Here is a 24,234-nt window from a genome sequence, read left to right on the forward strand (position 1 = left end):
TTAGACGGACCAAACTTTCTAGTCTAAATTTTTGCTGCCAAATACTTCCTTTTCCTTCTTCCATCCTCCTATCAGCTCACAGTCTCTATCTGCATTTTTTTTGAGATCCTAGATTTTAACATCTGCTTGTAGTATTTTTGTGTACTACGTTGGAGGGATAAACCTATCTCTGCAGTCCGCACTAAACTGCTCGATTTGAGGATTTCGGTGCCGTAGAATTTAGTGCAATGAACTCTACAAACTTGTCAAACACTTGCCTCAACATTTAATTCTAGATTCCATATGTGTACCTAACTTTCAAATATGTGCATGTGTTAACCTAACTAGGTTTTTAGCTAATGTAGCGGTTGTTAGCTTGATATATATTATTGACTCATTCTCTAATAAGGTATTAAAGCTTTGGTTCCATAAAGGTCCTAAACCTCCAACCCCTGCGCCCCAAATATTTTCAGTTATCCTTCGAAGGGTGGGGGTTGTACTTATTCCATTGTGCATGTTTGTTGTTTCCTCTCCAAAGGCATAATGGGTTTGGATGCGAGGGAGACTGTTAGCTTGATATACATTACTGTCTCATTTCTTGACAATTGAAAATTTTCAAACTTAATGGTTATTTAATAATAATTACGCCAAAAAATCAGAAACAATAATATCGCGGCCTTACGACTGACAACTAAATATGTTTAATGTGGAATGATTTAAAAGTTCAAAAAAAAAAAAAAAAAAAACGAAAGCTGATTATAAAATGAGAAAGTAAATTAACTTTTGGACAAATTAGAGTATTATGGAACCAATCGCTGGAATACTTACAGTTAAAGAGCAATGCTCCAAAAATTGGCTTGCCTATAGAAAACTGCATGTACTGATATATGTTATAACCAATTAGCAGCCGACGGTCAGAATTTTATTTTTTGTTCAAAAGTCAAACACATCTAAGCAAAGGACATGGAACCTACCATTCTACAGCTCAACATACAATTCCCACTCAGATACGAGATGCCAAAATTTGATGAAACATTCTACATTCTTACTATCTATGTTTCAACCACAAATCCAAGCACTTACCAAACTAGTTGGTTCTTCGTATTTTCTAAAATTTGATCCAATTGCCACCAATTTTAGAACCCAACTCAACAATTGTCCCCCTAACAGGTTTTAAGATGCGATATTGAAAGAGGAGAAACTGAAAATAATTTTTATATAGAGAACATTAACGAAAAGCTTTCGGTACTGTTCACTTTAACAAAAAATCATATTTTTACACTAAAAAGTCAATCATGTTATTATTCACTTTACCTTTTATTTTGTCTTTATTATTAAAACTCAAAGTTTTCAAACCCTTTCTTTAGTTTTCCTTTTTATATATCCTTTGAACTAGGTATTTAATTGAGCTATAAACTCGTTTCAAAGAAATTAAAAGTACATAATTCTCAGATGTGTGCTATGTCGACTCCAAAGTGTGGATTCATCAAAACATTTACATAAGTACAAGTACAACGTTATTTGGCAAAGCTTGTAGAATTTTATATGAATAAAATAAGTACACAACTTGACAAGTATAAACATTTCAATACTTTGTTAGACCAAACAAAAAGCATTTTAGTATTTTACTTGAAAAATACAGCTGTTGAGAGTAGGGAAAAAAAATTCAACTTAATTTACATCCTAAAATAATAAAATTATTTTCACATTTTTTTCGCTCAAGAAAATATTTTACATTGCTCTATAAAATGACGTGCTTTCATACCCATCCGATGTCTTATCTTTTCACCTACTGCATCACCTTTGTGGTCGACCGTGGAGATGTTTCGGATGGTGTTTGCGGTCTTGCTTCTTTTTTGTTTAATTACATTTAAATAAAAATTAATAATAAAATGTTATTTAAAGAATTTAAAATAGAATAAAAAACATGTTACAAGAGAAGGATATGATTGGGTGTTTAAGCGGCCAATAATTGGGATCGGATGGGGAGCAGGATGTTGGGGCCTTGGGGTAACGGTAGAGAAGATTTTCATTTTAATGGAAATACAAGTGGTATATTACGTGTTTTAATAAAAGTGGTGAAATTTTTTATTTTTTAAGTTATTAATTTTTTAGCACACATATTATGTTATTTGTATAATGACACGTAATGTACCATCCCGTGTACCTGTCATATTGTAAAATCTCTAGCAATGATGGGTGGGAAAAGAGGGACCAGGATCCTCTCCTAATCTAAGGATGAAGATCCTCATGACCAAGTAATGTGGACCGTTAGATTTTTATCCAACGGCTAGCTACAAACAGACGGGTCTCTTTAAAGTTGTAATAATTATAACCGTTGAATTTTTATCCAACGGTCCACATCTCTTGGATTTTTTTTTTTTTTTTTTAACAAAACAAGAAAAGTAGTTTTGTTTTCACATTTTATGGTGAGAGAGAAAATAAAGACGTTGGGTAGCAGCACTAGTAAAATAATGTCACAAAAATTGAACTTCCATATTTGCCCATGCGTGCGAGCGCGCGCTCTCTCCATCGACCCGCCCCCAATTCCGATTTCTCAAATTAGGGATTTTAAATTTGAGATGCGATTTATCAAATTCACCGAAGCCTTCAGCTTTTCCGATCCAGCTGCCCTGTAATATTCAGGTAATTTGGCTTCTCTCGTTCTCTTTCACAAATCCCATTTCATATTTTTAAGCTCATCGACTAATCAAAGCTCAGAATTTTACAGAATTTTAGCAATGTAGTTTGCCATATATTTTATCTGGGTTCGGATCATAACAAAAATCCATTATTTACAACAAGCGGTAGTATCTTTTTTCTCATAAAATTGATTTTTTTTTCTTGTTGAATTAATTGCAGGAAATTGAATTGAAGAAATGGGTGAGAGGAAAAGGCATAGAATTTTGATGGTCTCTGATTTTTTCTATCCCAATTTCGGTGGTGTGGAGAATCACATATATTATCTCTCACAATGCCTTCTCAAGCTCGGTCACAAGGTCAGAACACATTATCACTTCCACTTTCTGAAAAGCGAAAGTTCGAATTGAAACTGCTGTTTTGATTTATTTCACAATGCTATCAAGTTGGTTTTGCTTCACATTGATGTCAGAGCTCCCATCTCGGTAATGGGGGCATTGGATGGAACTCTGTTTTGTTTAGAGTAACGATCGATGGAATGAGAGGTGGCTGGTGTCAGCTTATATATCAGATACATACTTGTTATTTTTTAATATGTTCCGAACATTGTATCTGCCAAGTGATTTGAGTTATTTAAAGTAATGAAGTTCTTTCATGATACAAGTCAGCTTCCTTTGTTCGATTAGTTGTTGACTAGTGAAATTTCATTGTTTGATTACTTAGGTGGTGGTAATGACTCATGCCTACAACAATCGTTCTGGTGTGAGATATATGACAGGTGGTCTGAAAGTGTATTACGTACCATGGAAACCATTTCTTATGCAGAATACTTTTCCCACCTTTTATGGGACACTTCCAATTGTAAGGACCATCCTTATTCGAGAAAAAATATCGCTGGTCCACGGACATCAAGCTTTCTCAACTCTTTGCCATGAGGCTTTGATGCACGCACGCACAATGGGGTACAAAGTCGTATTTACTGATCATTCACTCTATGGTTTTGCTGATGCCGGAAGCATACACATGAACAAGGTATTGCAGTTTACTTTGGCAGAAGTAAGTCAGGCCATTTGTGTTTCTCATACAAGCAAGGAAAACACAGTGCTAAGGTCAGGTTTGCCACCAGAAAAGGTCTTTGTAATACCTAATGCTGTTGACACAGCTATGTTCAAGCCTGCACCAGAACGACTGAGTAGTCATGAAATTGTAATTGTTGTTATAAGTAGATTGGTTTACCGAAAGGGTGCAGATCTACTTGTTGAAGTAATTCCAGAAGTATGCCGTTTATATCCCAATGTGAGTTTATTTTAACATGGCATTAGATGAAATATTTGATTTCTAATATTTTCCCCATTTGCGTATTGAAATGTTCATATATTTATAACTTGTCAGCATTATTACCTGTAAAACTACTTTGGTGCATGAAGCCGTAACCTAAAGGAATGTTTTTATTATAACGAAAATGTTGAGGGTAGTTTGAAATTTGAAACTTAGCATTATTGGATGTAATTATTGGCATAGTCATTTAGCACTCAATCATCTCATTCAGAAATGTGTGGTTAGGTTCGTTTCATTGTTGGAGGAGATGGACCTAAACGTGTGCGGTTGGAAGAAATGAGGGAAAAACATTCTCTTCAAGATCGAGTTGAAATGCTAGGTGCTGTGCAACACTCTAAAGTACGATCTGTCCTAATTTCTGGCCATATATTCTTAAATAGGTACGTGTCAATATATTCTTTCACATGATTCCTCTCCTTTCAAGAACTGTAGAGCAGTGTCTGTAATTTCTTTTGTAACTACACCAATCATGTGAAAAAAATTAAATTGTTGGGATTTGGTTGTTTACTTGTACCACTAGTCAAATTGGCTCTACTTTCTTTAATAGAAATATCACAACAGCTATAATTCGATTCTATCTGAAGTTGAACACTGGTGTTTCTAAAGGCAGTGATCCTATCAACAAATTGAAACATAAGTAAATTAGGAGCTGCAATAGCGTGCAAATGATCGCAGCATAGTTCTTTTTCTGACTAGCTTACCGTGGAAACTCTGGAGAAACGCCACTGAGGCTGACAAGTTGTAGTTGTGACTGGCATAGTTCTCATGTGATGTGATTTTTATCCTCATTGCAGTTCTTTAACAGAAGCTTTTTGCATAGCGATCTTAGAGGCTGCCAGTTGTGGATTATTAACAGTCAGTACACGTGTAGGAGGTGTTCCAGAGGTATGAAATGTGAAGTCATCCATCTCTTAGTAGAATAGTGTTTGTGGTATCTGGACCTTTTAGAGCTTTTAGCTAACCTCAGTTCTGTACATAGGTACTTCCAGATGACATGGTTGTACTTGCAAAACCAGATCCTAGTGATATGGTTCAAGCAATAGAGAAGGCAATATCTATACTTCCTACAATCGACCCACAAGAAATGCACAATCGAGTGAGTGCTCTTTCATTGATTGTGATCTTTAGACAAAGATTACTACTTGTACAGTGGTTAAAATGTGCTTCTTTATTTCTAGATGAAGGAACTGTACAATTGGCATGATGTGGCGAAACGGACAGAAATTGTTTATGACCGTGCTTTGAAATGCTCAAATCAAAATCTTTTGCAACGACTCTCACGGTGTGTTTTCAGAATTTACATCTAAATTGCATGCTCATAGAGATGTTTGGCTGAGTCTTGTTCTTAGAACTTCATTGTGCATAGGAATGTGATCATTTATTCTCTTCATCACATCAATGGCTGTAAAAGCACAGTGATCTGCTTGAGTTTCTCTTCATCGTTTTGGGGTGAAAAGGATGCACCAGTGGTTATTTTTGCATTCCAACGACTGAATGTTGTATCTCTATATCCACTAGCTTAATAGTGATTGCAAGCATAGGAGAGGGTGTTTGTGTACTTTCTTGTTATAAAATGTGACACCGGTTTTTAGTTAAGCTGCCTTAATTGGATGCCAAGACGTAAACTTGATCAGGAGGCAGTGATGGATTTAGAACTTTGTGTCATTATTATCTTGATGTCTCGAGAATGCAGAAACATCTTAGGGGCGAGGGTTGCTAATTACTTAATTTGTTTATTGTAGATACCTCTCGTGTGGAGCTTGGGCTGGAAAGATTTTCTGCTTGGTTATGATCATTGACTTTCTGTTATGGCATCTGTGGCAGCTATGGAAGGTTGTAAAGTTTCTGTGCGCAAGTTCTTTGAATTTCCGCATTAACACGATTTCCGTTTTTAATTACCTTCCTTTCATTGTCCATCAGCCTGAAGAGGATATTGAAGAGGTGCCCGATTTCGTTCTGTCCCATGATCAAGATGAAGGGATTTCGCTGGACAATGCGAACCACAGCTCGAGATGACTGCATTCCAGATTGACATTTTTTTTATTTTTTGGTAGGGATGCATAGGATTGACCTGATTCTTCTTTATGTTGATTTCAGTTGGTAGCATCAGTTTAGTCCTTGCATGTAATCAATTTTGATCAAGATTTCGAATTTACAAGACAAACGATGATTGTCTGTCGCTTGTATCGCAACTTTCTTACAAGTTTTGATGGATATTTTATATTTGAAAGTATATACAGCACCAAACTTGAAGGCTTAGTACTTTTCTTTTGATGAGCTACTCTAATTTATAGGGAGAGAGATTCGACGCTGGTGTAAGGGGACGGAAACATTGCCTTGGCTAATTGGCTTGACTTACCCTCACAAATTTATAAACCTGTAACTAATATAGAATTACTTGATATTACTAATTCATTTGTTATAAACTTATAGTATGAATAAATGACAAAATAGATATTGTACAGACTTAGATAGTGTTCAAAGTTGCTTAGTAACGCATCATGGTTTCTAGGCGATTTTGGAAATTTGTGAAAAAAAATCATTTTAAAATCTACTTGCTTTCACTCTCACTGCACCGCGAGATATTGAAAATTTATGTAAGACTTTTTATTGATTTTAGAGAGACTGGAGGATGACTATGTTTTCCCAGCGGGGTTGAGGTGGTTGTGCCCAGGGGATTTTAGGAAATTCAAATTTTAATGAAAAAAAAAAAAAGTTAACATTGTTAAGTTTTTGTTAAGTTGAAAGACACGTGTTAATAAATTATAAAAGAGACACAAGAAAGACAAAAAGTTTAGAAACAGCAGACCTATAACTGTGTCACTATAAAACTAGTGAGATAATTGTGTTAAAAATTTTAACAACTTAAAAATAAAATTTCATTCCACTAACATAATTACACTTTGATATTTGCCCATATTCCGAGCACAACAAAAAATTTATAGCAGGACGATGAAATCAAACTTTCGAGAATAGAAATGAAGAGCCCAAAAACTTGCATCTTTTGAAAATAAGATAAGGACAATGGCATTGGTACATGGCAAGTTGGGTACGTGGAGCGAGCCTAGACAACCGTTGGCTTTCTGTCTTTCATAAGAGTCAATCATCTATGTCCGCCATGTGAGCTTCATATCTCAGACTCTCAGTTGACACTTCATCACTCTCTCTCTCTCTCTCTCTCTCTCTCTCTCTCATCAAAGCCATGGCAAGCACCAGCTCTCCCGCTCTATCTTTGTCAAAACTGGATTTTCCACCAGTTTCCTCTCAGAGAAACATGCAAAATCTCCATCAAGTTAAGATTCCTCGTAGGCTGTCGAAGTTTTCTGGAATTAAATCAAACGGGTTTGTCCTGTTTTCTTCTCTGAATGGTCAAACTGGTGAGACCAGCCCTCCAAGTGCTGAAGCAACCACTTCAGTAAACAATGTGTCTGACGTCCAAGTTCAAAGCAGGTACCATATTTTCAGTTTCTCTTACTCATTTGTTTCATGGTTCTGTTTGGTTTTAGAAAGTAGGAATACCTGAAGCACTTGTGAAGTCCTTCGTTTCCCGTTTCTTGGGAACCAAACGGAACTTTGGGGATCAAATCATCAAATTATACGACTTTAATTTAGCTTAGTTAGGGAACTATTTTGTAGGCCGCAAAAAGCCTTTGTACTAAATTTCTGAATAACTTTTGACTGAACTTGGTATAAGTTATACTCCGATTTATGCATATTAAGTTTAATTGTGGTAAAATCGGCATACATAGCTGTATGAACTGAAAAAAGATGAGACAGAAGGTAGCTGAATCTTAAACCATTGTATGCAAACTAAGTCGAACCATGGTAAATGGAGCTCATATGAACTAGTAGAAGTGGGAAGAAAGGAGAAACTTGGATGAGATATCTCTGCCTCATGTTGGAATTCTAATAAGACTTGAACCCGGAGTTGCTCGTGAACCCGGATCGAGTTGCTCGTATGCTTTTATAAAGCTTGTGTTCTTGATCCCCCACTTGATATATGACACAATATAGGTTCCGTTAATGAGAGTTGAACACAGACGTTGCCTTAAAGAGTATTCCAGTTTCGGTTGCCATTGCATTGTATCTTTGATCCTTTAATTGAGAATTGTAATTGATATGAACTATTTGAAATTTTTATGAATATATTTCTAATGTTATCCTTCTTCTGTGTGCCGTAGTATATGGAACTGGAGGGGTTATTCTATCCGATATCAGCATGCTGGCAACAGTGGCCCAGCATTAGTTTTGATTCATGGTTTTGGAGCAAACAGGTCCACATCATCCACATATTACTTCTCATAAGCAGACAACTAATTGCTATAGGTATTACATGCACAAATTGCTAATTACAGTCATGATTTCACACACACAGAGACAAGAGACATATCTATTTTTGTTAGCTGGACGCATAGTATGAGGTTTCATTAAATTTACTTGTACATGGTTTTACTATTTACATTGGTTGCCTATTAGTTTGCTAGTAGGATTATTTTGTACACAACTGGGAGAGAGTTAATTCTTTGCTAACTAGATTTAATAAGTCAGATCATTAGCTGATGAAACTGTCGTTAATGCTTAAGAACAAACCAACAGACCAAACTGAATTTCTGCGTTTTGTTGCAATCTAGAACTTAAACCCTCATCTTGTGCATGATCTCTTTCATCCCATGCCTTAACTTGTCAAGTTCAGGTACATATGACAAGCATTTTATCCTTTACAGTGATCACTGGAGGAAAAATCTTCCAGTTCTTTCAAAATCACACAGGGTATACTCTATTGATCTTATTGGTTATGGGTACTCAGACAAACCAAATCCTCGTCAATTTGGGGAAACTTTGTTTTATACATTTGAGACATGGGCCACCCAGCTAAATGATTTTTGTACTGATGTTGTCAAGGGTGAAGCATTCTTTATATGCAACTCTATCGGAGGTACAGATATTTGGAGCCTTCGATCTTTCTGAACTTTTTCTTTTGAATGATATCAAAAAAGATCTAACCTTACAAGTGCTTTTCATGGCTTCACATAGGACTTGTCGGTCTTCAGGCAGCAGTTATGGAGCCACAGTTATGCAAGGGCATAATGCTTTTGAATATTTCTCTTCGTATGCTGCATATTACAAAGCAGCCTTGGTACGGGAGACCATTGATCAAATCCTTTCAGAACTTGCTGAGGTAAAGGCGGATTAAGTAGTTTGTTTTCCATATTAGAGTTTGATAGTGTAAAAAAGGATTTCAAGATAGTCATGCTGCTGTGACAGAAATACTGCTGTGGGCAAATACTTCTTCAAAACTGTTGCCACACCACAATCTGTCAGGAATATCCTTAGCCAGGTATTTTTCGATATCGAGATTGTATTTTTTCATAAGCTTATAATATACGAGTGCATTAACCAAGGTGATCTGATAAGCAAATATAGTTTTGTTTCAATGAGTCTGTCATGGTTGAGAATCATAGATTCATAGCATATGACTGGAAATTTTTAAGTAGACAACGGGAATTTTTCAAAGAATGTAGTCTTTGTACTGCAACTTTGTTGCAAAGCGAAAACAGATATGTGCATATAGACTCTAAAGCAACATGTAGCTGCACAAATTGTACATCTTCAGAAACTTTCATCTGCCCTTGGGAAACCTGTTTCCAAATTATCTAGAGAACCTATAAAGTTAGGAACATGCACTCTTGCCATTTTGGCTTCGATTATGTTACTGATACAGAAACTTTCATTTCAGTGCTACCACGACACCTCCAAAGTGACAGAGGAACTAGTTCAAAAAATCCTTCTTCCAGGACTTGAGCCTGGTGCTGTAGATGTGTTTCTGGAGTTCATTTGTTATTCGGGCGGCCCCCTTCCTGAGGAACTATTGCCTCAATTGAAGGTTAGTCTCGTCAGATGATTAAGTGTGCTACCAACCGTCACACCAATCGAAGTTACGATTACTAACACGTATGGAGCTTGTTTTTTCCACTTCTCTTTACAGTGCCCTGTTTTGATTGGCTGGGGTGACAAGGATCCGTGGGAGCCCATTGAACTCGGACGTGAATATGGAAAATTTGATTCTGTAGAAGACTTCGTTGTTCTTCCTAATGTTGGCCACTGCCCTCAGGTTTCTCTCTCTCTCACAAACATTCTGATGTCATAATTTAGCTCTTGAAAAGTTTGCATGCATGAAGGTTAATGGAGTCATTTAAAATGTTTTTGTGACGGTTCATGGACTATGCAATGTGGTTCTGTATCGCATGCTAAAATCCGAAGGACTCGGAGAAACTGTTTTTGTTAGTCCAAATGTAGACGCATAGGGAAAAGACTTCCTAGCGTTCAACTATTAGCAGATATAATTAATCACCCACAAAAGACCTTGATTAGAAAAAACACTGACAATGTTCCCATTGACAACAATACTGATTTTGTAATTTGTTAATGTGTCTGATCTGAAGGATGAAGCACCTGACCTTGTAAATCCGCTGATCGAATCATTTGTGGCACGCCACGCCGCGCTCCCTGCCAGCATTTCCACGACTACCTGATGCATAGCATGTCACCTCGTTGCAGTTTCTTTGTGTATCAAAGATGCTGATTTTTTGGAGGCCATTACTCCCCAGAAGCAATAGCTGACGACGTTGATTGCAATTGATTTTGACGTTTTATTAACGGGGTCATGGCATGGCATTCTAATAGAGTGTTGCTGGAACTCGGCATGCCACCATTAGTGTTTACACTTACAAGTTGTACAGTACTCTTTACCAAAAACACGAAGTTTTCATTAGCTTTCACTCTTTGTAATAACATTTGTAAAATGGCTGTTTATAGCTCTTCAGTGAATGATATAATATCAAGATTCACATTAAGGGGTTTTTTGAGTATATTTTACAATCACATTAAGGGATTTTTTGTTATTCTTTTTATTTCCAAATAATGTTGATAGGTTTACTTGAATGTCATGTGTAGGAGAAAAAAGTATGGAGTGTCGTCGGGCGATGACACGACAGAATCTCTCCTGCAGAGCCGTTCATAGAAACAAAATAAATGCTCATTAGCACTCAAATTAGTACCCGATTGTTAGTCCCTAACATGATGATTTGAACACTTGAAGAGTTAAGATCATGTTAGCATGCATATATCTGGCGTTTTACTGTTTCTGTCCTGTTAAAGCATGGCATCTTCGACTCACAGGACACAAGAGTATAATACAATTAATACAAACTGAGTCATTATATCAATCATTCGAATTGCATTGATCCTAGTCTTTTGTGCTTGCTTTTTACTGTCCCCTCTATTATTTTCTTTTCCCACTTGAAAACTACGATCCATGCAGACTCTAGGATTCAAATGCCATAAAGTCAGCAATAACGCTTTATAATAAAATGGAAAAAAATAGACAAAATTAAGCCAGAGACATTTCACCAACATGTCTTCATGTGTCCTTGTTTTTACTGTATGTCTTCCAACCCCAACTGAAAAAGATTGATCATGACTCATGAGGAGGCCGGTCATGCTTATGACGGTACTCCTCGGACAGACCTGTGAGGACGTGAAAAGCTGTTCCACGACGAAAAATTGTCCATTTCATTGTCAGTTAATGACAATGAATTTGTTATGGAACGTCGACTTCCACAATCCTAACAAAAAAGAAAAGTGAATTCTTTTGGTTCCTGCCTTCGTTCTTTGTTTTACATTTCTTTATAGGTAGCCTGCCAAAGCCCAAAGGCAATTCAACATGATTAGTCAAGCATCATAATCATAATAAAGCACAAGAGAGATCTGTTTTATTTGGAACCGGATCTCCTCCTGAGCTTAGGAGGCAGAGCCTCTTGAGCAAAGGACCTGAACTGTTGAAATTTGATTCAACGGCTACAAAAAGGAGGCTCCTCTAAAAGTTATAATAAATTGCAGCCATTGGATCAATTTCAACGGCCCAGATCCTTTTGCTCAGGAGGGGATCCAGTTCCGTTTTAATTAGGAGGGCATTTTTGCCACTATCCTAATTAAGTGATGGTGATGCTCATCAAACGATAAAAAAATAAGATAATGAGCATCACCTTCACTTTAGACTGGTGAGCAAAAATATTTTCTTCAATTAAATCCCCGTTGTGGGCTCACGGTGATTGTACATTATCATCATAAATAATGCATGCTTGAACACCATTTTAGGAAAAGAGATCCTCTCCAGATCTCTTCCACCAAGGTCACCAGATCAAGTGATCCGGGCCTTCCAAAATTCATCCAATGACTCACCTGTTTTGATCCCTTAAAAGCTATGATAATTTTTGGCAGTTGGACAAAATTTGGAAGGACACATAACCCTTTGGAAGGACACAGAACCGAGCGCAATAGCGTTATAGGATTCATATAGCCGACTCCATTTAATGGGAAAAGACTTTGTTGTTGCTGTTGTTGGATGAAATTTGGAAGACTCAGATCACTTGATCCGATGACCTTAGTGAAAAAGATCTGGAAAGGATCTCTTCCCCATCTTAATATCATGTCTATCGTAATTAAATCATGGATGGTCAAGGCCTAAGTGTGCACCATTGATCATTTAGTATAAGATATTAAAAGAAAAAAGTTGGTAAGTATTTCAAGCAATGGGAGCTATATGTGGTTCTTAAGGATTCATGAGAGAGACTTATCTATGCATTGGGTAAACTACTACTGTGACATTGCGATCGATGTAAGTTGCTCTCCATATTCATAGCAAAAATTTCATTTTTGCTTCAAATTACCTTGCCCTATATTGGATTGAAGAAAACATCTACTTGTGAGAACCATGCATGCATTGCAAATTATACAATGGGATTAAGCACCATAATCATGAAGTTTATCAAGTAGGATTGAAGCATGATCATAACTAAACCCAAAGTAGTAACAAGCAATAGGATGAAAAACTAAAAGGTATTAAGGTATACCATTTAAACTACTTAATACGATTGAGTCAATATGTTTTTAGCCAGTAGAGAGGTCTGCTAAAAGACCATATCATATTAAAATGTAATTTTATAAATATTTTCATTTTTATATAAGCGAGGCGAAAGAGGGTACGACTTAACTATCACCAAATAACAAAAGAGATTATTATTTTTTTCTTCAATTAAGAGTGAGTTTTCTAACTTCAAACCTCTTCCGATATAGTTGATGAAAAGAGAATCAACGAGTTCAACATTTGGTATTTGAATACAATAAAGGGGCTTAATTAGTTGATCAAATAAGATTTTTCCAAATCAAAGTACGCGATGAATCTCCTCTACATAAATTCTATGAAGGTGCAGATCGAGAAGGGAATATATTATTGGTGCACCCACCAAACACAACTGAGATATAGAATACAAGAGATTGAAAGAAAGGCAGAATCTTGTTTGACTGAAAATTGAACAATACTCGCATTATTTTCATATACATGGGGCCTATATATGCACCAATCAGTTAACATCACCTCTCACGTGTCATGCAAGTTCCACAGTACAGGATTGTTAAATCGAGTATATATGTGTGTGTGTGTGTGTGTGTGTGGAGATAGGTATACTTCTTATTGTTAGAGGGCCTGCGACTTATTCAGCAGAAAGAATTAATGGGTAAGTTCAAAACGGTGTGTGTATTTTGTGGGAGTAATTCCGGGCACAGAAAGATATTCAGTGATGCAGCTCTTCAACTTGGGAAAGAACTGGTTGGTACTTATAACCTCGATATATATAGCTGATAAAACACACTGGTTAATTAGTTAATTAAATTTTTTTTTGTTTACTTATTATGAATTTGCTTGATGGATTTGAGGGTTTTAACTGCAAGGGTTTTTAGTTAATCGATTAATTTTGCAGGTGGAGAGGAAGATGGAATTGGTGTATGGAGGAGGAAGTGTAGGGTTGATGGGGTTGGTTTCTCAAACAGTTAATGATGGCGGATGTCATGTTCTTGGGTAAGAACTAACCAATGAGGATGATCAAGTAATTAACAATAGTCCTCAATAATAACTACCTCAAACTATTTTATTAGCATGAAAATTATAAAAACAAGAGTTTGGATTTTAAAGATATGCTTAGCTAGTACAATTGCGAATCTTTAATTAATTAATCAAGTGATTAATGTTCTTCTTTTTGGCTTTGGCTAGAGTAATCCCAACAGCCCTAATTCCACTTGAGGTTCTCTCTCTCTCTCTCTCTCTCTCTCTCTCTCTCTCTCTCCCCCCCCCCCCCCCCAAAAAAAACTCTCCTAGTTTTTCTGTGTGCGTATAATACATATGCTAACTGATGATTATTGTTTTGTGTTGTGATTGAATGTTATTTAGATATCAGGCAATTCAGTAGGAGAAGTATTGGTTGTATCGAACATGCATGAAAGAAAGGCTGAGATGGCTCGTCGAGCTGATGCTTTCATTGCATTGCCTGGTATATATACACATACATCATGTGCTTTCCTTCATTATTAACAATTTTAATTTGAATAATAACCAGCAAAAATAAACTAATTAAAGTTACGATTACAACAGTATCTCTAAACTTCTGGTAATTAATAAATTAATTGTTAAACTGTATACATGATATATACCATGCATTTCATTAGTAATTAATTCTTTATTTGCCTGGATTTTGGATATCTGCGAATAATTAGGTGGGTATGGAACCATGGAAGAGTTGCTTGAGATGATAACATGGTCTCAGCTTGGAATCCATAATAAACCAGTAAGTTTAATATATATTAAGTGTTTCCTCTTATTATTTTAGGGCAAAACGGAAAATGCTAGGGAGTTTATTTATTTAGCCCACATTTGTAGATTATATGTTGTGTAACTAATAGAAATAAACTCGTTAATCAAACACTTACGTAATAATTCAATTATAAAGAATCATGTCACGAATTTGTTAAATATAATTTAAGTAAATAGTCTCCAGAGTAGTTAAAAGTCGTAACTTTTTGTTGGGATCTACTAGCTATCTAATAACCTAAGAAGAATTATTGGATTTAATTAGCATATATAATTGATTGCATGAGCCATAGGACGCGAATAACCCTAAAAATAGGCAACCTCAATGATATTATTGTTTACTCAGATATTTGGAAAATTTAAATAACTCGTACAAATTTTCAACTTCAAAATGATTGTAAAAAACAATTAGATTCCCCCTCGCTATCTTATCGTACGCACGAAAGGAATTCATGTAAGCGTTTAAAAATCTAGTTATCTTTATGAAGTAATTTTGTGTTAAATTAATGTTAAACATAAGAGAGAGTTGAACTCTGAACTTGCTTTAATCTTAACCATTATCCAAATTTTCTCACCAAATTTGGAAAAAGAAATAGAAATTGGTATGTTCTTTTTGTGACAAAGAACCGTATAACATTTTATTCATCGATATAATGTGTTAATGTAAATTTCAAACATGTGCAATCACTTGCAAGTCACATTTATAATTGTAGTATTAATTAATCAAGCATGTGGAAGTTCATTAAAATTGAAAATTTCTTGGTGTTATATTAAGTTTTTTATTTGAAATGATCATAAAAAGGGTCATTCTAATGGTCCTAACGCCTAAGAACCCCACACTACACATTCATATAGTGCATTAACCACTTTGCATCCACCACAATGATGCCCTCCGCTGCCTAGCTAGCTCTCCCCATCTTCTTTCAACATGCATATTCAACCCGTAAGATGCTAGGCTCCTTGAATTGAAAATTGTATGATGGCATCCAAGTGAAATAATCTATTGATCTGAGTGGGAAAAATCATTCCGCATTCTATGCAATGGAGGGAACTGGATCTTAGGTGATAGAGCTTTCAATTTCTCGATGAATTTTGCTGTGGTTAGTCGCTTTTGATCTGCTTACAATTGCTAATAATTTATATTTTCTCTCAATAGTACTCCGCATGGATCTTTGATCACTTCATATTTTTAGCATACTATTTTATAATGTTGACACGAAAATTAAAATTAAATTGTGAGGTAACAGAGAATTGCACTTTGAGAATTTTCTTAGCATTTCTCTAAAGTCAAAAGGTGCTCACACGCAAATATTTCACTGTCTTATCATTTGTGATAAAACAATAGAATCTTCAAAACTAATAATAAAGCTTTCAATTTCTAAATGAATCTTGATTGCTTTGAATGTGTGCACAATTTCCAATCATATATACGCGTCAGTTTTACCATAAGATCTAGGTGCATCTTAAGGTCAAAAACTACTCACGTGCCAACGCGCCACTTACCCTAATACTCCTCTTTCTTAACTGTCATCCATCCGAATTAGCTAGCAAGTACTTAGCTGTATGTGGTTATAAGTCAGATCTTTGTTTTTAGCTTGATAGCCATATGGATGTGTGATATGGATGGCCATGATAAGACTTGGTAACCATTTTTAAACCCATATATAATATGATTGAGGCTTACTCTTTCCCTTGACAAATCGTTAGAAGCACGCCCTTTGTCACAACAATCGTTTCACACTCGTATGTTGTTGTGAAAATGATGGGACAAAAGTTGGAAAAAAAAAAGCATTGGGAAAAGGACATTTCACCTTTTTAAATCATATTAATCCACCAACTTTATGTCACTTTTGAGTTTTTAACTTGGACCTTAACGTATGAACCAATTTTCTAAAAAAAAGACATTAACATTTTAACCACTATACCACATATTTTTGTCTGCAAATCAGGTGGGTCTTTTGAACATTGATGGGTATTATGATTGCTTGCTTCGTCTGTTTGACAAAGGTGTGGAAGAGGGATTCATCACTTTATCTGCTAGGAATATTGTCATATCTGCAAAAACTGCCACAGAGCTGATACAGAAGATGGAGGTACTGATATCACTCTCTGCTCAACAAATATTTAATAAATAATATCAGAAGTGCTTCCTTCTTGGTGTTTCCTTGTACAGCGCCAAAAAACCACTTTTTTGATCATTTGAAAGCACTTTTAGCCCTTACAAAATCATACCCACCCCAAAACTACTTCAATGTGTAAACACCTTTGATGGGAAAATGAAGTTACAAACATAGCTTGTTTACATCGCCTTTCACCCTAAAAGAGGTTCATGTTTTTATTTATTTCTGCAGGAATACATACCTTTGCATGATCAAGTGGCTCCAACCCAAAACTGGAAAGTCGAAGAAAACCATGCAAATGATCTATGACTGACTTTACAAATGAATTGGTTTAGATAAAAAGCAAGGGTTGAATTTAGTTATATTTGATTTTCTGAAATTTAATCTTCCTCTTTAAGATTGGGATGTAACTGATATATATAGTAATTCCTACCATATGCAGTAACATATGTGCCTCTTAAACCATAATTCTTCATTCCCGTATGCATAACACTATAACCTGTTTAAGCATTCTGTAAAACTATGGACGCCAACGATGGCTTTAAGGAACGATATGGCATTGAAGAAAAAGTATAGCATTTAAAGCTACATGAGGAGTTTTGGAGTTAAACCGATGAAAGAAGTTTCAAAATCTGCAGGTTGAAATGAAAATCTAAATGTGTTGCATCGATCTAAACCTTCGACTCCACTTTTCAATTCAATTTTTTGTTCAATGGAATCAACTACAACTTGTAAGAGATAAAATTGATGTGAAAAACAAAATGAGTTGAATCTATAATACAACATATATAGACTTTGCTGTGATCGATAAGAAATTCCAACATCCAATATAAAAGAAGAACAAGCAAATAACAGCAATAAGCCTCACACGAATTCAACTGTATCATTCGAAAAGTGAATCAAAATATGGAATAGGGAACTAGATGTTTCTCCAACCTGGTCAGCATGTGTTGATTCCGTCCTTGCAATCTGCCGTCAAATTATAGAATGTTTCCACACGCGTCTTTGCCCTGTAAAGAACCTCAGTATCCACTTCAACCCTCATGTATCCATCGAACTCAACTGGTCGCCCGTTGTTTAAATTGCTAGTCTCATTGTACCACTCACTCGTGTTACTCCAAAGTTCTTTGTAGTCATCAAGCAAATGAACTTTGTACTGAGACCTCAGTTTATCAAAGTAATTGTAGAACCGTTCGTTAGTGGCTATATACAGATTCCTCCAAGGCTGCACCATCGTCTTGACCTTGTTAAGAAGCATGTCTGGGGACGTATCATAATCAAGGTGAGGCCAAAGCTGCTTATTCTGCGCCTTCTCTCCTCGCACAACATGAACAGCATCAAAATCCCAGTCCATCCGCCCGCTGATCTCCGTAACAATATTCATCAATCTCTTCGATTTCCACAAGGCATGCCACGGCCTCTGAACGTACTTAGCAGCCTGTCCTTCACACACCCTGTACCAGTAATTTTCTGGCTCCGGACCATCAAACTGCCTCCATATAATAGTGCTCCTCTCTTTCTTGAGCTGCATTGGCATCACCTTATGGCTTGCGACCTTCTTAATGGGCACTTTCCTCTTATGGATCCGATCCCACTTCTTCCAATCCCGCAGAAATTCATCCTCATCCACAATTGAGGCGGTTTCCTTGAGATGTTCATAATCAAAGTAATACCGAAAATCTTTCCCTTCCTCATCTTTATTACTCAGAGTATAACTCCCCGCCAAGCAGACACTCAAATCCATCACAAATGTCCTGTTCAAATACATAGCCTCACCTAAACCACACAAGAAACTCCATTGGAACTGGTTCATCCCCTTGCAATAATCCCCTCCGCGCGAATAGTACAAGTACCTCCCCCTCCTAAAATTCTTATCCGATCCCAAGCTAGGGATCGTATCATTGATCTGTTCATCACGAACTGGTGGGGTGATTCTAGCCTTCCCACCACCCCTGGTGCCATTACTACTAATCCTGCTCGCTCTCCTCGCATTAATACCCGAATGCCACCTTCCGGCGTGCACCACCTTATAAGTACAATTCACCCCGAATCCGAGCTTAAACCTCCTAAAATCCCTATACTTCCTCCAAGACTTCTCCTTTTTGTTCCTAAACTTCCACAACACATCGCATTCATCCGCTTTCGACCCATTAACCGGCGTTTGATACTCCAAAAACACAATGTTCTTAAACCACCTCAAATTAAATCTCTCCACCGCAATCAAAGCCCGTGGGTCAGAGCAATTCACTCGCTCCAAATCCTCACAATTCAACCCGTCCGACAGGGTCGAATTGGTCGAATTAGAGACCTTGGCCTCGGCTTTCGCAATCACAGACTCCGTAATGACTGCAAAACCCGAAGAAACCGGGGCCACGGCGGGGGCAAGAGGTAAATCCTCGCCGGTTGTGAGGACAGAGTTGTCATCTTTGAAAGTGGCGTTCTCGGAATCGGTGAAGAGTTTTGTTAAGGCCGGAGCTGACTCCAGCCATGGATCTGGGGGTTGGTAGGTGATGGCAATTACAGTAATTATAAGCACCGAAAAGACAAAAACTGAGAAACAGAGATTGCTGATGAGTTTGATGATGTTTTGCCCGATGGGCTCAGTGGCCGGATTCGATACTTTCATGAGTTCTCGAGAAAACCCAGGTGGGAAAACCGGTCAGATCTTATGAATGCATGAAAAAAAAATGATGGGTTTTTAGAGAAAGTGGAAGAAAAATGAATGGGGAAAGAAAGCAGAGATTTGGAGCTGGGGATTTACTTACAGTTGATTAATGGAGATCTGCAGAGATAGACACCAAAGTGTGTGACTTCAGTTTTACTTCACTGGTTTTTTTGTTTACATTTGTTTTGAGGACGGTGGGTCGGCTGTTAATGTCGCGCGCGTCAGATTTGGAGTGAGGAAGTGAAGGACTGCGTTGGACTTGCGGAGCTTCAGTTGCAAGCGGCAGGGATGAGAAATTTTTCATTCTCGGTAAACGGTAATGCATCACGTATTTTTATATAAATGGTTAAAAATTTTAATTTTTAAATTATTAATTTTTTAACATATATATTTTATTATTTATTTAATAACACGTGATATTCTACGTACCGATCATACTGAAAAACATCTAGACAAGAAGGGAGCTGTTGGTTAGTTTGCTTGTCTTTGTGAATGTTCCACTTTGCACTGCTTTGCATTTGGCCGCGTCGGTCGTTTAGTAGGACAAATACTTTTGTTAGGGCCCTTTTGGATGCATGGATTTGAGAGGGCCTAAAATTTAACCATACTTTTTTGTTTGGGCCTAAGCTAGACTCGTAAAATCGTGCAAGATTTTGTTCAAAAAGCGTTGGTTAAAGTCGAATGTTCGACTACTAAACGTCACTTGACTATACAAGATCTTCCCACGGAATCGGTGATGTGAGATTCGGGGTATATGAAACGAGACGTTCTCCCGATACGGAATGCAACCATTTACCAAACTGAGAGATGATCCACATTACCCAATAGAACATTGACATTAGCATGATACTTTGTATAGTGTACAAACTCATGCTCAACATTGTTAAGTTTACATGCATTCGGTTCACAAATGTATCATAATTACATTACCCCACGCCCGCGGGGTGTTTATTGTTGTATTAAGCTAAATGCACGGTGAGTGAAGAAAACCAGATCACCGGAAAGCATGGTTGTAGTCATGAAAGTGAAACTGTTTGTAGATATAGTAAGCCAACCATTTTGAAGCTGCAAATGATAGTATAGCTGCTGCAACGAGCGTAGTTCTTGCAGCCACTGATATGGCAGCCTGCTTGGTTGCGGCAACAATTCCCACTAAAGCAAAAGCGACAAACTGCAATACAACTTCGAGCACTTTCAGACCTTTGTATCCGGCACTGCAACTACTGCAGTTTACCACATGGGACCAGTACCTGAAAAGGTTGTGCAAAAACCCGTCGATGATCATTCAACAATAAGAGGACTTATAAGTTTTAACACTCTCCAACTTAGTTCTTATGGCCATGACACAACCTGGCAAGGCAAATGCTTGCATTTCAACTAATAAACCCAAAATTTCGAATGTGTGCTGGAAATTTCTATATCTTTTGCTGGCCTGAACATTCGAAGAACAAACTGAGATATGCTTGAAGGTGTGTTATAACAGATCTGGTTTGTAAAAGTTCCAGGAACACCAAATTTTAGCATATTTTCAAGACCGCTATGATCTACTTTGATGCCATCAGAATTTCCCATATAAACTGTTCTAATTTTCTGAAACTAAGTAATCAATTTGTTGTTTGAATCCTGCTTCAAAACTATGTGAAAGTTACCTGTCCAGCAACTGTTCTCTAGGAGGAGTGGGGGGAAGAGCCCCACTGAACTTGCCTCTCCAATCTACCTGACCGCCAGCATACTTGTTTAACCATTTTCTGAAACCAACCACAAGGGCATCTGACTTTGTTGGCACAAAACATGCTTTTTGCCACTGGGCAGGGCCAGCTTCCATTATCTTACGTTCCTGTACGAAGAACTCAAGACTCAGGCAAGAATAAGTGAGATTAAGAGATTCACTAAAGACTCTTATTCCGTGGTCATGTAGCTGCACACTTGAACTCAATAGAATGTTTTTCTTATTGTTCAGAAGAAAAGCCTCGACTGAAAAAGTAACGTCTTACACATTCAGCACGTGAAAAGCAAGATAATTTTTAAGGAAACTAATGAAAAGGACTTGAAAACTTTGAGTTTTAACGAAAATGACAAAAAGGTGTTGTATGTGAATAGTACTAGGATTGACTTTTAGAGTAAAAATGTGGTTTTTTGTTAAAGTGCACAATACCGGAAGCTTTTGGTTGAAGTTCCCTAATTTTTAAACCTACCATCAAGAGTTAAAAGTCACCTCAACATGAAGAAGATATAAATCGGAGTCCAGAATCAGATTTTGTCCAATATGAAACATCCACCGCGGAACAATCTTATCAATCCAAATGCCAAAGTTTCTTGGGAAGGTCCATATCAACCTGCTATTACCCGGACTAACTGGGATACAAATAAAAATTAGAAGAATTCTCCGCTGGGCTGATGACACCTACACAAATCACCATACACATAAAGAGATGTACAAAAGGATTAAAACATAAAGGATTTGAACAAAAACAGAATGTTCTACCTTTTTGGTTTCAGCTGATGATGCAGCCCCATTACCCTGGTCAAGCGGAGCAAGTGGAGAAGCGTAGAACACACATGGTGGCAAAAATTTACTCCGACCCCATTCTGCTTTGCGATGAAACCATTTATGTCTAACTTCTCAACACTCAAATCCAATGGTCTACCCCCTTCTCTGTCAGTTTTCTCTGTAAAGAAATGAACTGTAAATCATCCTGAACCTCCTATACAAAGTGAAATTAACTTCATGAAAGTAATGCATAAACTAGTATTTGCCTTTGGGTTGTCTCGTTTGCATTATTCCATAATGTGCATATGGAACATGAGCAGGGTCCATAAGATTTTCAATCAAGACCTCGTACCTGGAATTGCAATAAAGATATTAAGCAAAGTTATTAAGAGGAAAAGCTGAAAAATGAAAATTCAAAATTTCAGATCGATACACCTAAAAGTTCTTGGACATGAAAGATGAAATAAGACCTGGATGCGGATTCACAAGGTTTCTTATAAAGGAGCATTATGCCTCAGTAGAAAAAGAGTTTCATATCAGAACTGGTAGAAAAAAGTATCTTTACATACCCGTAAGGAATCTCTCTGTTTCCCATTGGACCACTATACGATGGATCATCTAGTTCGGGTATGTAGGGCGGTTTTTTCTCTGCAAGAACATCTTTGTATTGAGGATCGGAATTTGGCCAAAACCACACAATGCCATTTTGCACGGTTGTTGGATAAGCGGCTACACATGCTTTCTTATTCGTGTGAATCTGCAAGTTGAAAGTGTCATCCCTATCATCTTATTTAAACTACAAACCATGCACAGCATATAGTTTATTGCCATAGAACCACTTCTGCAAGAACAAGAGAAGAGTTTCGATTCAAACTTGGAATACTATTACTATAAATAATGTTTAAAGTTCATTAAAATTGGTCCCAATAGTTTCAATTGACGTGATTTAATCCCTATAGTTTGGGAAGGCCACAGTTTGCGTCTAGGATTGGATGATAACTCACTAGATTCTACAAATGGTGAAATAAGAAATAAACCCCAACTTCCAACTTTTGTCATAGTCGAGGAATTAGATGGATTAATCACAAAGGAAATTATCCCTTCCCGTTCTAGGCACCAAGAGTAGTGTAATTGTTACAATTGAAGGCCACTGACTCTCATTGTGTCCTTTTTTCAACATAATTAGTATACAATCGTCATATATAAAGGACAAATTAGACTTTTTGAAGGTGTTTCTCGCGCTAATTCCATTGAAAATCTAACATAATTAAGCCATCCTCCTTGAACTGCAACAATTAGTAAACTACAACACAAAGACGTCAAATCACAACAACTGAAACTACAGGAATCAAAGTGGAAAGTTCGCCGAAACTACAGTGACCAAAATCATACTTTCTATGCAAATCTACGGTACTGTTTGACATCTCTAGCAGTCTATCTAATTAACTTGTACGAAGGTTTACCACAATAACTAGCTGTACGTATCTCTATATCATACTTGCATGAAGGTTTTCAGTCGAGGATTATTTACCGGAGGGCCAGTCAGTTGGTGCTTGAGGGATGAACTTGCAGTCACCGGAGCCATTAAAACACCAACCGTGATAGACGCACTGCAACCTGCCCCACTGATCAATCCTCCCTTCCGACAACGGCGCCAACCTGTGCGGACAAGCATCATCGAACACCTTCCAAGCACTCTCGTTCCGGTCCCACCACACCACCACGTCTATCCCCAAAACCTTCTTTCCATGCGGGACCCTCTTATCGAGATCACAAACCGGCATCAACGGATACCATTGGGCGTACCAGTCGAATTTCTCCTCCTGGGTCGGGTTTTGGAGTGATGGGTCGGGTGGGTTTGCAGGCTCGGTCGAAACAGAGGATTGTACGGCGGTGAAAGTCTTGAACGCTGATGATGCGGTTCTTTGAAACGGTGAAAAAGATGAAGTGGGGTGTGGGTTAAATCCTGATATAGTAAGTTTTCTGGGTTGGGATTTGTCAAATTTGGTGGGAAGTTGCAGTGAGGGAAGAGATAAAATTCTCAGAGCTTCCATGGCTGCTGCCACGTGTGGAGCTCAACAAGGTAAGAACTTGGAGGCTCAAAAGTGTAAAGCTTTGAACTTGGCATGCAGTAAAAAGAAACTTGAGGTTCAGATTTGGGATGAGAATTTTGTCGACCGAAGTGGATAACATGACAAGTGGTTCAAGGCTTAACCGGTCATAATGTTTCAGTTTGCTGTTCAATGCATGCCCAACCACATAATGTTTTGATCCTTTTCTGTTTTTCCGTATTTCTTTT

The 24,234-nt window shown here is 37.3% G+C and overlaps 5 protein-coding genes across 6 annotated transcripts; 3 read left to right on the forward strand and 2 right to left on the reverse strand.

The window, feature by feature from the left end:
- The first annotated feature begins 2,467 nt into the window (after window positions 1-2,467).
- On the forward strand, window positions 2,468-6,216 carry LOC103954052 (phosphatidylinositol N-acetylglucosaminyltransferase subunit A). Of its 2 annotated transcripts, XM_009365860.3 has the most exons (9): window positions 2,468-2,625; window positions 2,842-2,978; window positions 3,343-3,915; window positions 4,183-4,337; window positions 4,752-4,842; window positions 4,937-5,053; window positions 5,136-5,239; window positions 5,700-5,790; window positions 5,878-6,216. In XM_009365860.3, the coding sequence occupies exons 2-9, from the start codon at window positions 2,859-2,861 to the stop codon at window positions 5,971-5,973; spliced, it is 1,347 nt and encodes a 448-aa protein (XP_009364135.2). In that variant the 5' UTR covers window positions 2,468-2,625; window positions 2,842-2,858; the 3' UTR covers window positions 5,974-6,216. The 2 variants fall into 2 exon arrangements, with proteins under 2 accessions (XP_009364135.2, XP_048425891.1); XM_048569934.1 differs by lacking the exon at window positions 5,136-5,239.
- Window positions 6,217-7,054: 838 nt separating this feature from the next.
- On the forward strand, window positions 7,055-10,811 carry LOC103954051 (uncharacterized hydrolase YugF). Its single transcript, XM_009365857.3, has 8 exons — window positions 7,055-7,407; window positions 8,139-8,231; window positions 8,682-8,893; window positions 8,992-9,136; window positions 9,223-9,295; window positions 9,695-9,841; window positions 9,944-10,069; window positions 10,401-10,811. The coding sequence occupies exons 1-8, from the start codon at window positions 7,160-7,162 to the stop codon at window positions 10,488-10,490; spliced, it is 1,134 nt and encodes a 377-aa protein (XP_009364132.2). The 5' UTR covers window positions 7,055-7,159; the 3' UTR covers window positions 10,491-10,811.
- Window positions 10,812-13,427: 2,616 nt separating this feature from the next.
- On the forward strand, window positions 13,428-17,247 carry LOC103954048 (probable cytokinin riboside 5'-monophosphate phosphoribohydrolase LOGL1). The gene is made up of 7 exons (XM_009365855.3): window positions 13,428-13,624; window positions 13,776-13,873; window positions 14,066-14,096; window positions 14,243-14,342; window positions 14,566-14,636; window positions 16,609-16,752; window positions 17,011-17,247. The coding sequence occupies exons 1-7, from the start codon at window positions 13,529-13,531 to the stop codon at window positions 17,086-17,088; spliced, it is 618 nt and encodes a 205-aa protein (XP_009364130.2). The 5' UTR covers window positions 13,428-13,528; the 3' UTR covers window positions 17,089-17,247.
- Window positions 17,248-17,451: 204 nt separating this feature from the next.
- LOC103954050 lies at window positions 17,452-19,697 on the reverse strand. Its single transcript, XM_018649118.2, has 2 exons — window positions 19,545-19,697; window positions 17,452-19,444 (listed from the first exon to the last, which is right to left on the reverse strand). Exon 2 carries the CDS (start codon window positions 19,403-19,405, stop codon window positions 17,720-17,722), a length of 1,686 nt encoding a protein of 561 aa, XP_018504634.2. The 5' UTR covers window positions 19,406-19,444; window positions 19,545-19,697; the 3' UTR covers window positions 17,452-17,719.
- A 564-nt stretch (window positions 19,698-20,261) lies between these two features.
- LOC103954046 (protochlorophyllide-dependent translocon component 52, chloroplastic) lies at window positions 20,262-24,004 on the reverse strand. The gene is given in 9 exon segments (XM_009365853.3): window positions 20,262-20,694; window positions 21,094-21,281; window positions 21,660-21,848; window positions 21,930-22,036; window positions 22,039-22,113; window positions 22,202-22,287; window positions 22,505-22,692; window positions 23,467-23,475; window positions 23,477-24,004. Coding segments are annotated over 9 exon segments (1,611 nt in total). The 5' UTR covers window positions 23,990-24,004; the 3' UTR covers window positions 20,262-20,438.
- Between the last annotated feature and the right edge of the window lie 230 nt (window positions 24,005-24,234).

The sequence above is a fragment of a genome, unplaced genomic scaffold (assembly GCF_019419815.1).
Source record: "Pyrus x bretschneideri cultivar Hongxiangsu unplaced genomic scaffold, Pyrus_bretschneideri_v1 Contig51, whole genome shotgun sequence".
Lineage (NCBI taxonomy): Eukaryota > Viridiplantae > Streptophyta > Magnoliopsida > Rosales > Rosaceae > Pyrus > Pyrus x bretschneideri.